Raw genomic sequence first — 12,935 nt, forward strand, 5'->3', positions numbered from 1 at the left:
GATTTTTTTTGTAGGGATGTGTTAGTGATCAGTCAGTGCTATCCCATGGGTATGTCTCATGAACATCTTTGGCAGATGTGGCCCCACCCCCAACAGCTGTGGACACCTGCCAGACTTATAACGCCAGCAAACATCCAATGATTCATCCCAATCTTTCATCATCTCGTAGGAATGCATATTCATAAATTAATTTGTATTTCCTCTATGCATTTTTTAAATTTCATCATTCATCCAATTTATCACTCTTTGGTTATTCAATAGTTATTTGAGCATTGATTTGATTTGATTTGTTAAAATATGGTGCGATTGAACCGTCATGCCCAGTAACTGTTTTTTACGGCATGTATATGTTCTGAATATATCAAAAACATGATTAATTTGATTGTAGTTTTTGCTTACTATTCAGTCCCAAGTCAAAATGAAAAATGGCATTCTATTACAGTGGAAATAAATAACTTTTATTCCACCTGGCATCATTCTCTTTAAGTACACTGTGGTTGGGTAGGACTGTGAAGAGATAATTACATTAACCACAGCACAAACCGTAATGTGAAGCAATTTCTTTATTGCAGAGAGATTGAAAAGTTTGTCAAGCATGCGGACAGCAATATTGAAGCCGTAGCAACTTCAGTTGTTTTATTAGCAAACAAGAAATGTTAACTAAAAAAAATGGAACAAAACAACTTCAATTTCTGTACAGATCAAAGTATAGTACAATATATACTTTTATAATACACTGGCTTACAATACGTATAATTAATACAGCAGTCACAAGGAACCAAACCCCAGGTTTGTTGAAAATAACCAGTGTTGTTGGGAATAGGCAAGTACACCATCTCTTTTTTGCTTCTTTCCATGGACTGGCAATAATATATACTATTTTTGAGAACAGAACTATATATATACTAACACAAACCATTTATACATATTCTAACATTCCCTCTTGCTTTTGAAAGTGCTCAATTTTCACTCTGTATTTTGATTTTCAGCTAAGTTGGATAACGTCACAGCTTTAACATTTACTGTCTTGTCACTTTGGCTATGACGTCAAGAGACAGGAGCTGCTGCAGTCACATGCGGCCTGAAACCGGAAAACCTGCTTCATTCCACACGGTGGCAAGGAATTCAATGGGCCACCTCAAGAACACGTTTATGCTTCTTTCACTTAGACTAAGTAAGACTCAAAAAAATAAAAGAAAATAAAAATAAGGCCAGAGACTGACATGGCAGTACTTGATGATATCACGTTAGAGAAACTCGGCGAACCAGAATGGTCCCAGATCCATTAAGTGGCTGCACAGCTTTACCTCTCTGTGGCCACTATGTTTACAGAGCTAAAGCAGTTCAAATGGAAAATAAGTTCTGCATTAGGGTCAAACATCATTTCAGTGCAGGACTCAAGGACTTGTCTTTTGGTCAGTCCAACCTGCTTAGTAAGAGTTCCTACTTTTTACCATGTGCACAGAAATTGGCACTGAAATGAGCATTCAGTGCAACAGATATAAGGTACTTCAAGAACACATTGCTCCAATCGCACTGGATGGACCACCATCGTAGATGGGATGCACCACCACTAAATGTGGTAAATTGTTACTTCTAAACTGAACGTAGGGGCAAAGCATTTTGAAGCACCTTTTTAAAAATATAACAATAGTCCAGGGACTGAATACAGTCTTGGAGTACAGTTCCTTTAAAATGCTTGCTGTTCAAGACACGGATATGGAAGAGCTGAGCAAAGCACAAAATGGTTCTAAACATCCAAATGTTTCCTCAAAAACGTCTTTTTGTTATCTTGTTTCTTTTGTGAACTAATTCCTTCACCATTCACTATTAACATTTTCACCATAAAATCTTTTGCTAAATCTAAGTTATCATTCTTCTACCAGCTCAAAGCATAATGTGGTGCAAATTACCATCTGGTAATGAGTACATGGTAAGAAAAGGGATAAAGGGTACAATTACCATTTGTATATTGCTATAAAAATCAAAACATTTTAAGGCAATCCAAAAGAAAACAAGGAAAAAAAAAAAATCCAGCAAGAAGAAAACCTATCTGACCTTTGACCCCAGACACACAACTGGCAAGAGGCTTCTGACTGGGGTCAAGGGTTATTTCTATTGGGGTTGTATGTAGACATGCATTGTGGGATATACACAACTGCAAGTGCAGAGCTGACCAAGTGCTCTCCAGCCAAGCCCGTGACTGTGACTCTGTATGTGATTCACAGAGCACTCAGCTGAAGTTTCCTTTTAGCATTCTGCAAACTTACAATTAAAAACAGACCACAAGAGGCTCTTTCCTAATTAAGTTTGATGGAGCAGGAAAAATCTACAGAGTGTGCCAGAAGGGTAAATAACTACATTACGTTGGCACCAATTTATTAATTTCCTTGTCTGGAACTGCAGCATTTATGCCATCAGGTAAGATGGCATGTGGGTATTTATCCCAAGGTTGTAAACATCAGTTCTAAAGGGATGCCACAGGTCTGAGGGGTACTGCTGACCGTCCACTAACTGAATGATCCAGACCTCCATTTTGCCAACCATCTGAGAATTTTATATCCTATTATTCAGAGACGCACACACACATCCTTTCTCCTGTAAACCTGAGTCGTTGCCTGCAAAATAACGGAATCAAATTAAAAACACTGCAACTATTCATTATGCTGAAGTGATCAAGTGTTTTTCAAATCTGTATTGTCGCATGGTAAAAATGCCAGCTTGCATTCCATTTCAAATGTACACTAAAATCCATCCATGGAAGGACAGAAATTACACACACTTCTACTTTCAGATGACACGTACATTCCCACACACAGATTTCAGAAGCCATTTTCCTCTTTTTAAATGTGTTAGCGTCACGCTGATTCAATTCAGTTGGGTTTCATTCCAAAGCAGTATTAAGTGATTTGGTTTATAATTAGTCCTTTCTCTATTGCTGCAATAATAAAAATAATTGTAATAATAAAGAAAACTCAAGATACTGCATACATCACTCAAATATTTGCATTTTTGATCAAAGTATTTCTTGCAAAAGGCTTCAGCTACTGTTTGGTAACAATGGAAATGCAATTCTTTGACACCTCTAAACAGAGATTTAAGTGCACCTATGGAATTTCTCTGAAAAAAAAAACAATGGTTCACTGATTAACCTTACCACTATTCTTTTTATTCGTTAAAGATTACTTTTTTTCCTCATTACAATCGTGTGTGTGTGTGTGTGTGTGTGTGTGTATATGAGTGTTAGAAATCATTACAAATTAGAAAACATAACTCAAGCACATGCCATGTACTTTCCAAGAATATACCAAGTAATTAGCCTTTGTGAGGCTGCGATGTCCAACCAAACACTTTCTCTGGGTTTATTTTTTCAGAAAAGAATCTCAGGTGCACTTTAGCCTCACGGTGTACTCTGCCAGGTGCTAAATTCACGCTGTAATTCGTGCTCTATACAAACTCTCAACAACACAGCTTACTTTGGTTCATGAAATAGGTTACATAATAAATTGTCACTGCATCTATCTGGTCTGGTTTTACAGAAGTATGATGAAATAATCGCACCTTGTTTGTCCCCATTTTTATCCAGCAAACTGAGTTCAAAGTAAGAGACTAATGTCTGGTGGCATTAGACTAAGTGTTTGTTAAGCACCATTCTCTTGCCCTTCCATTACCTCGTGGTAACAAAGAACAGCAAGAAAACAACATGCAAAATAGAGAACCACTGGAAATAAAATCATTTGTTTTCCTGGACTGTTATGTTAACAAGTACTGTGGGGATAAATCTTTGTCAATATAAATCCTGGTCTGATCAGACTATGTGTTCATGTTGTCACAGTTTGTATAGTGCAAAAACAACTTCTGCTGACTAGAAAATGATAGGTAATGCTTTTCCTGACTCACTTTGTCAGCTCCACTCCTTCTTTTGCTAGGTTGTAAGACTCGATACGCTTTCTTTAAAAGAATGATTTCCACATGAGGATCCACACGCACAATTGCTAAAGTGTTTTAGCCGTTTTTCTTTGCTTCACAAATTCAATAAGTCCCCAAGTAATCTCACCAAGTGATAACCCGGGCAGCAGTAAGGCAGAAACATTCATATGAACTATCAATCTTTAAATTCAATGTCATGCATTAAAGACAAAAAAGACAGCAGAAACCTTAAGCTTTGATGCAACCCAACACTACAGCGATCCCATGTAATGCTGCCTTGGGGAGGAAGATAATGAGTAGTGTGCCTTCTCTACGTGAAACACAAAGGCTTGATGCACCTCTCCCATCAGGAATGATCCATTGGTTCAGCGGCGATGGCGAGCTCGGCATCCTGGCTCTCCATTTCCTCCAGTTCCTCCGCGCTCTTTTCGGGCTGCTTGCCGGCTGCCGCGTCAGCACCGCCGGCAGACACGTCCATGCCCGTGCCGGAGGGTTCGTGGTCGCTGGGCCCCAGGGTGGGTTCCGGAGCGCTCGCCTTGGCCCCGTCTGTCCTCTCGGCCGGGCCCCGGGCGTCGGGCCTGCGCGGGGCTGGCTCGGCGGGACCCCGGTTCTGCTCCCTCAGGTGCCGGTCCATGGAGGCCTGGATGGAGGAGACCATCTCCTGCAGCCTCTTCCTCTGGGCCTCGATCATGCCGGGGTCCAGGTGGCGGCCGTCCTTCAGCGTGACGAAGCCCGGCGCCATGCGCACCAGCTCCTTGGCGGCGTCCTCGGGGATGTCCGAGAGGTCGGCCTGCCGGGACACGCTGGCGCTCAGGTCCACGCCGCTGCTGTGCTTGCGGGAGATGGGCTTGAGCTCCGGCGGGGAGCCGCCGCTGGGGGCCCCGCCCAGGGAGTGGCCCTTGCCCTGGAAGGCGGTGACGTTGTGCAGCTGCTCCTTCTTGCGCACCACGCCCCCGCTCCCCAGCCGCAGGAGGCCGTGGGAGGGGCTGCCCTCGCGGCTCCTGGCGGCAGCCTCGGCGCGCAGCTGGGCCAGCGCCTCCTTCACCAGCTCCTCCACGTCGGGCCCCACGGGGAAGTGCCCCGCCGCGTCCACGCACAGCTCCAGCCGCTCCTCCGCGGCGTTGTACACAAACGTCTTCCCGGCCAGGTGAGGCAGGGTGCAGTGCTTGCCGTCCATCAGTCCTGCAGACGGGAGACAGACGGGGAGACATCAGGCCCCCAGCTACACACATCCGCTCGTCTGATCGCTGTCAGATATCCGCGTGCTCAAACAGCCATTATCACACAGCGAGCCGTTTGCTCTTTACCTTCTGGACTCGTTTCACATAAATAACATCCTGACAACTCTAAAGCCCTCCGTATCACATGGGATTTGGCGATAAGAATCCGGCAGTAAACAACATGATATACAAAGACTGCTAAAACATCTTTCTGCGATGTGATGTTAAGTTACAGGATGAAGAAATGCAAGTCATCTAACGAATACATACCCATATCTTTCTTCATGATGTTGTAAAAGACTCCGCCTTGTTGGAATAAGTGAGGAAGCTTCTTTGCGTATGACCAGACATCTTCCCCTACAAAAACAAGAAGACAACAGCAATTTCATATATGTTCAGAACACTGCATAAAAATCAGCATACATCACCGATCGATAACAAAGGCTGTAGACCTCAACTAAAAACTGGAAGATTAGGAATAGACCTCAGATTAATTAATTTAAAGTTAAATTAATATAGGGTTTCATACAGAAGAGGTTAACAGCATATGCTTCACAGTCATCAATGCCCATCTCCCTTGACGGCATGGAGCCAAACAACGAGGAGAAACAAGTAACTACTCAGAACGCCAAAAAACCAACAGCGGGTTAAGTTGAGCGCATGCATAGTTAGGACAAAGTGCAGAGACGAGAGTAAGACGGCCGGATGTGAGCTTGTTGTACGAGCAGTTGTGGTCAAAGTTAATGTGACAGTCGGCTCGGTAAACTAAATAAATCTGGCTCAAAGACAAACTCGTGCCCCCTGAAACTACTGTGTCACATAGCTGCAGCTAAGCCTTACTGCACGACTGTGCGCCTTCTGCACAGCTGGGTTACATTTGCAGGCTATGCCTTAAAAAAACATCAACACAGCAACACCCTGAAACAGATTCTCAAATGACACAATACATCAATCACTGCCTAACACACTACAGACACAGCATCAATGACTTTATGTGCACTTACTGCTACCCAAAGCAAATGCAAGGAGAGGACATGTTTATAGGCAAGGGAGACCTCGCTGTCAGATGGCTATGATCACTCTAAAAGGCTGGGGTGAAAGCTAGCCATTTCTGACCTCTCATCCATCTTACTTTACTGATGCTGCAATGTTTTTTGGGGGCTTTCAAACATGACAGCCGCAGTCGTACAAACAACGCTGTCGTTGTCTGACTAAAAAATAAACTTAATAAAAGTAAACTCAAGACTGCTGAACCAGGCTCCCTTGGATACACAGCCAGCTCCCAGATCTCACAAATGGAAAAACAGTGACGTCCTTTGTTTTTTTTACTGAGAGACAGCCCTCACAATTCATAAACAAATATGGCGGTGCTAGCTAAAGTGATTATGGTCTCACTCTCTTTTGCATCGCAGGAATATGCACAACGGGTAGGCTCTAACACATTACGACACTGCTCTGAGTGGGAAGTCCAAATCAGGGTTTGTAGGGCAATTGTACACAGAGGAACAGTGCCTACAGCCTGAAGAGAAGAACCTGCTTTTTTGGTGGAAAGGAGCGGGGATCCCAGAGCGGGGCTGAATTTCAGGAGCACGATCCGAATGAAGAAAGTATCATCTCAGGGAATGGGAAGTGAACTTCCCGTTTCCTCAGTTTCAGTGGACAGGTCCTTGGCATTTAACCCAACACAACACAGGAGTCTACTGCTTCACAGTCACACCAGTATCTAACATGTCAGAGTGTCTGCTCAAGCTTTGACTGTGTAATAGAGATGAGAACAGGGCCAGACAGAAAACAGACATCACTGTTCCTCCACAGATATGTGCAAGTCATTTGCTTCAGTGAGAGGAGATATTCCAAAACCTTTAGGCCTGATCTCTGGCTAAATGTATATATGATGTTAATACAAGTAGTGCAACCAGGCAGGTTTCATGGATAGGCCTAAAGCCTGAACAATGACTCAACACAATTCTGAAAAACATAAGCCAGTGTATTTAAAATATTAATGATCATTCAAATATATGCAGAATTAAAATAGGCTACCAATGCCAAAGTGAGACACATCAAATATAGCATCATGAACCATCTCACACATTGAAATTTAATGCAAAAGAGTCCTCAAGTCACATGAAATGAACCCTTTGGGAGGTTCCTAGGGAAAGGGAGGCTTCTAACCTTGGCTTTCAGTCCTACAAAATTATACTTTCAACTTAAAGTAAAACCTTAACCTTAGTGCAAACCTGCAATAGCCATTTTAGACCGAGAAGTCAAGGCCTAATTTGTAGTTTATCGAAGAAAGGAAAAGACCTTCCTTTTATTTTGTGAAGGAAAATGTGGTAATTTATCTGCAGTATATTTGATTTCTTCGCCACACAAGCAAGTCTGAAATTGTGAGTGACACTAGGTTCAAAAACAGACATTATCTTGACAGAGTCAAAACACGTCTTCCTCTTTGTTTGATAAAAACAGCAATACAGTTCTGCTGTTTTTATCTTATCTGAAGAACTTACACAATATGAGTGCATCAGGGTGGAGCTAGAACGTCAGAGAGCATTTGTTACTGAAATGAATGTGAGCAAAATTATTTTGTCACTTCCATAGCAACTGGCTCTGTGACCAAGAATATGCTTCAGGAATGGGCAATGTGCTCTAATTGTCTGCTGTGTGTGAATCCAAGTTCATTAAAACAGTTACTTGAGGTTAAATACTACAGAAACATTCTGTATAGGAAAACAGAAAGTCAATAAGCTGATAATATAAGAACACCACAAAAGGTCACAGCTGTTGTTTTAGTGTCTTGACTGACTATTCTACAAAGGAATACAAGAGAATCATGTCCACAATTTGGCAAATAATATGCTGCTTTACATTCATCTGCCAAAATTAATTTGCTTCACACTTAAAAACCAGCAGCTAATCTAAAAATGTAGTTCCGTGGAATAAATCACCTAGCAGGTGAAAAGACAGTTGAGTTTATCATCACCTTCTCTATTTTGCTAAAAAAAATTGTTGGAGGAAGGAAAATTTTTGGTTCAATAGGTTCTTACAAAATCTGTACCTTGTCCCTCTATCATACACAATTTATCCACAAATCAGCTGTCGTACAATTATCCAGCCCCTACTTATCACTCACATCATGTACACAAATACATGCAGTTTCATGTTGCTTTAGTTCAGTAAAATGTATGGCTGATAATCACTTTCATTGTACTGTCACGTTAAGCCATTTAAAACATTACAGACTCTTGCCAGGTCTTATACACAGAACAATGCAAGCCTAGAGGAGAAAGAAGCCTGGGAATTTAATTCAAATATGCAAAACAGAAAACAAATCGATCAAAAGGGTGTCTGAAAAACCTAACTGCACAACTCTCCATATTTTATTTTTAAGTATAGCCACCACAACAAAACTACTCTTTTAATATTTTGGCCTTGGGTGTTATTTTCTGTCTATTATATTATCTGTTTACATACAAATTCACATGCATACCATAAATTTATTTTACTGGAATTAGACTATGTAAGAAAAAAAACAGCTTTCTGTATGGTATAAAGATAATTCGACTTTAAGAATTTGAAAACATTTCAAATGATGAGGTAATCATTCCCATAAGTAATCATTGAAAATGGCAGACATTTGTTACCTATTCTACAACATGGAAAAACAATTGTGGTTCATTATTTTTTAAAGGGTAAATTGACCACCACTTACACTCTGGCAAGCTAGAGCAGAGATTAGATAAATGCATGATTTTAAGCCAAAGAGAGGGACGACTGGCCATAAAAAAGGACTGGAAAATAACTCCTGTCCACTTCCTCTGTTACCGTTACACCCAGCAAGTAAAGGCAGCAGCAGCCTTTTTAAGTATCAGCTGCACATGTCATTCTTATGTAATATTTCTCTGACACTGCACATCTGCACGTCATTTCTCAATGAAGTTATGCCCAGAAAATACAGGGCAACCTCTGAGAGACCTGTGTCCCTAAATGGCACCTGCTGCCTTTAACCCCAAGCAGAGGCTCACATATAAATAGGCATAAGAGTCCAGCTGGAGAACTCTCACCCATTAAGGTCGCCAGGAGGCAGAGGGAGGACATCTCAAGGTCAATGCTCTCCTGCAGCTCTCTGGAGGTCACTCTGCTGGCAGAGGCCAACTCGTCGCTCCTCACTGAGTGGAGGCCAGCGGTGGCAGCCGGGGTAGGGGTATCCTTCTCCTTGGGGTCCCGGACCACCTCCACGGTCACCCTGTCCCCGTGCTGCAGTGGCAAGGGCTCGTTCTCCTGGTCCTCCTTGGGTGGCAGGAGTTCCTTTGGGGGGAAGCCGTAGCGAATGCACTGCTGGCCAGGAGGCACGGAAAATTCTTTGGCTATGCTCCTCTGAAGCTCAGAGAAGGTGGTGTCAGCCTGGAGCGTTAACATGGCCTGCCGCCCGTCACTGGTGGTGACGCGGATCTTCTTGTCGGTGCTGGACTTGGGAGAGTAGGGGGCTTTTGTGGGAGTGGCCGGGGCAGAGGACGGCCCTTCCTGCGACCCCTGAGATGGAGTCCTTCCCTGGCCCTTCTGTTCCTGCTTAAGCCTGTCAGTCCTCTTCTTCTGGGTCACAGAGGCCTGCTCGCTGATGCTCTGCTGCAGGCTCCTCTCCGCTTTGCTCATGGTAAGCTCCTCCTTGTGCAGCGTCTTTGCTTTCTGTCCTGTTAATATTATTTTGGTTGGGGGCTGCACGTCCACGGATGCTTGTCCCTCTTCAATGTCACCGGGCCTCTGAGCGTGGGCACCATCGATGGCCACTGGGTTGTACTCATCCGGGTTTTTCTTGGCGGTGTGATGCAAAATGGTGTTCACTACTTTCTGGACAAGGATCTCGCTCCCAAACTCCCCTGGGAAATGCTTGGTGACCAGCTTCATGGCTACATCGTAAACATTGCTGTTCAGGCTGGTGTCAGTCTCAAACTGGAACCAGTAGACCGTCTCCCTAACCACTCTCCCGCCCCACTCGAGAGTGATGGGGAAGGCCTCTGGCAGATTCTCATACTCTTTTCCCTCCCAGAAATGTTTGAACCCACAACCACACTTTCCCCCCTGAGAGCGGGTGTTGGTTCGGTCTCCGTCCAGGTACACAACGGAACCATCGCCGCGGACATGACGCACAGACGTCCCGTGGCACCAGTTGCAGGTGTTCAAAGTGCTCAGCTTGTAATCAGGAACCAGAACATCCCGCTCTGGGTCATAAGAGCACACAACATTGTTCAGCGGGAAGCTGTAGTTTTTGTCCGGTCTGAGTTGCCCGTGAGTGGACTTGGCCAAGTTGTAGAACTTACCGCCAGGTGCTAACCACTCAGGAGGCACATGAAGCTCGGACAGCGCGCTGCAGATCAAACAGCGGTGAAGGCGGTTTTCCAGGACTGATTTTTTGGCTGCTTCGGTAACTTCTTCAGGTTGAACTCCAATGACACCTGTCCTTCTGTACACATACTGATGCACATCCGCCACCAGAGATGGGTGAATGCCATGCTTTTCCATAAAAACCTCTTCCATGGCACCGACTAGCCGCATTAGATACTTATCCTGCAAACTTCGGTCACCGCCAATGACACAGCTCCCATCTTGCTCCAGGTGAATGTACTTCTTGATGAGCTCCTGTGGTACTCCCCAGGCCTTGGGGAGCAGCCTGGCTGGCAGTTTAGGTAGAGGTGCGCTTTTTATTCCAACAAGGGGAATGTAGTGGTTGCGTCCAGAGCTGCTCCAAGCAATGCATATGGGCTTGTTGAACTGACCGTCTTTACCCTTGCACCTCTCCTCTGGCACCAGTCCTGGTAGAAATGTTGCAGAATAATCCCCAGAGCTCCTCATCCCACTCAGTGAGTCTAGTAAGATTATGGGCCGGTGCAACACGTTAGCCAACCCAAATATGTGAATGTTGCGCAGTCCTAATGGCACCCCTTCTGGTGGAATAAACAAAGGGTCACATTCATTTATGATGTCCTCCCATTCCGCTGCATCTATAAAATCTTGAAAAAGAGCCTTATAGCGATCAAGGTTTTGCTTGAAATTCTGCTTCAAATTTTCTCTTAAAGCATGCCAAAACAGCTCTCTCCCCACAAGTGCCCTAGATACAGCATGGACCAAGCAGTGTCCATCTCCATCCACATGAACAGGAATGAGACACTCTTTATTCCAGTTAGCTTTCTTCACCTCCTCCAATGTGTCGTGCAGGTAAGTAAGACTGCCTGATCGATCTTTGCCATAGCCGACAGTACATACATGTTCCTGCTCGATCAGAAAGGCTCTGTCCCCCAATAGCGAGCAATCGAAAATTTCCCCTTGATTCATCTCTCCTAATAATTTGGCTTTACCTGTCTGTTTATCCATCCCGTATCGTGTGAGAACGGGAGACAGCAGCTTGCAATGGTAGTTGGAGAGTCCCATCACTTTTACTAACTCCGTTCCTTTTTTGGGGGCTCCGGTTACACCAAGCAGAGCATTTCTCAGCAAATTGTGAAGCACAACGTCCGGATCGGTGACTTCCTCCACTTTTAAAAGATTTCTCTGCTCGTGACGCTGACCGCATTCCGTGCACTCAATACTAACCGAGCCGTAAGCAGGGAAGAACAGCCTCGCCTGGCATTTCGGATCCGGGCAGGTACCAGACAAAATGCGCTTGTCCTTTTTCTTAGATCCTTGTTGCAACGACATTTTTGCGAATACACTGTTGCTATGATTCGTTTTACAAAACCATTATAGACCACTCATCGGCGATTAGTCAATCTTATTTCACCTTACGCAGCTGTTATTCATCACAAATGCAGAACCAAAAAACAACACGGAAGCGGTTCTTTTTTCCATCGACTTTCTCACTGCCTGTCTTACGGACCGCGTCAAAATCGCAAAGCACACTGGTACTTGTAGTTTAAAAAAATAGGAATACCTTGGGTCATATAAGGCGCCGTCATTGATGGAACAACATATCCCAGAGTCAGTTGCAAAAACGTGTGCCGTTTGTGTCATTATAGGAATGTGGGAATAGTAGTTTGTTTTGACATAATAGGTCCCATGTTTTTGTTTTAAAAGACTACAAGTACCATATTTCTGAAAGTGTCACCATTGGTTTTGTTTACCTATTTTGTTGCATCAGTCATCCGGAAGATAAAAATAACAATCCCTTTACCTGCGTTCTTTCGTTTTGAATCATGGTAGATAGTCTTCTAAATCAGGAAGTATATTTTGTTATTATTGTAAGCTACCACATATTCATTTTCAACTCATTCACACGTCCCCTAGGAACGGTCACAGCTTGAAATAAATACGTGATAGACCAGTAATGAACACTGCCCAGTTAGTGAGTTAGCGAGCTAGTTGGTCAAATCCACTCTCTGGTCAAGTTCGGGCATCTAATGTAGAATGTGTTGTTGGCTGGACTTGAGGAGAATTCTGCTTTGGCTAGAGTGGCATTTCTGTTTCTGCTACAGTAGTTAATCTGGGTGAAATTAAGATACAAATTTGGGTCTCATTTCAAAATAGTTCCTGGTTAAAAAAAATAGATACCTCTGTCTGAGAAGGCAAAAGACCATTGCAATTCATATGTTAAAACATCATGAAAAAATAAATCAAAATCATTTTATCTAACTTTTTTAAAATTCTCACACAGCTCATCCCTCAAGGTGTACAGTGACGTACGTATTGGTAAATGCAGCATCATGGTAGACATGAATATGGAATCATTGTAGCACTGGAGAATTATTAGCATAATGCACATGGGCTCAAACACTGTACATATTTACTCTACAATAT

General features: G+C 43.5%; 1 protein-coding gene across 2 annotated transcripts; it reads right to left on the reverse strand.

Moving 5' to 3' along the window:
* Positions 1 to 545: 545 nt before the first annotated feature.
* vcpip1 (valosin containing protein (p97)/p47 complex interacting protein 1) lies at positions 546 to 12,015 on the reverse strand. 2 transcript variants are annotated; one of them, XM_064333009.1, is made up of 4 exons: positions 11,501 to 12,015; positions 9,212 to 11,089; positions 5,421 to 5,507; positions 546 to 5,112 (listed from the first exon to the last, which is right to left on the reverse strand). In XM_064333009.1, the coding sequence occupies exons 1-4, from the start codon at positions 11,838 to 11,840 to the stop codon at positions 4,277 to 4,279; spliced, it is 3,141 nt and encodes a 1,046-aa protein (XP_064189079.1). In that variant the 5' UTR covers positions 11,841 to 12,015; the 3' UTR covers positions 546 to 4,276. The 2 variants fall into 2 exon arrangements, with proteins under 2 accessions (XP_064189079.1, XP_064189078.1); XM_064333008.1 differs by having other exon boundaries at positions 9,212 to 12,015.
* Between the last annotated feature and the right edge of the window lie 920 nt (positions 12,016 to 12,935).

This window comes from Anguilla rostrata, chromosome 4 (genome assembly GCF_018555375.3).
Source record: "Anguilla rostrata isolate EN2019 chromosome 4, ASM1855537v3, whole genome shotgun sequence".
NCBI lineage: Eukaryota > Metazoa > Chordata > Actinopteri > Anguilliformes > Anguillidae > Anguilla > Anguilla rostrata.

Excerpts from the sequence above, each read along its gene's own strand:
- vcpip1 (XM_064333008.1), bottom strand. The coding sequence starts at position 11,840 with ATGTCGTTGCAACAAGGATCTAAGAAAAAGGACAAGCGCATTTTGTCT. Across the intron at positions 5,508-9,211 it reads CCTCCTGGCGACCTTAATGG|GGGAAGATGTCTGGTCATAC; the intron begins GTGAGAGTTCTC and ends TTGTTTTTGTAG. Across the intron at positions 5,113-5,420 it reads CATCATGAAGAAAGATATGG|GACTGATGGACGGCAAGCAC; the intron begins GTATGTATTCGT and ends TCCCGTCTGCAG.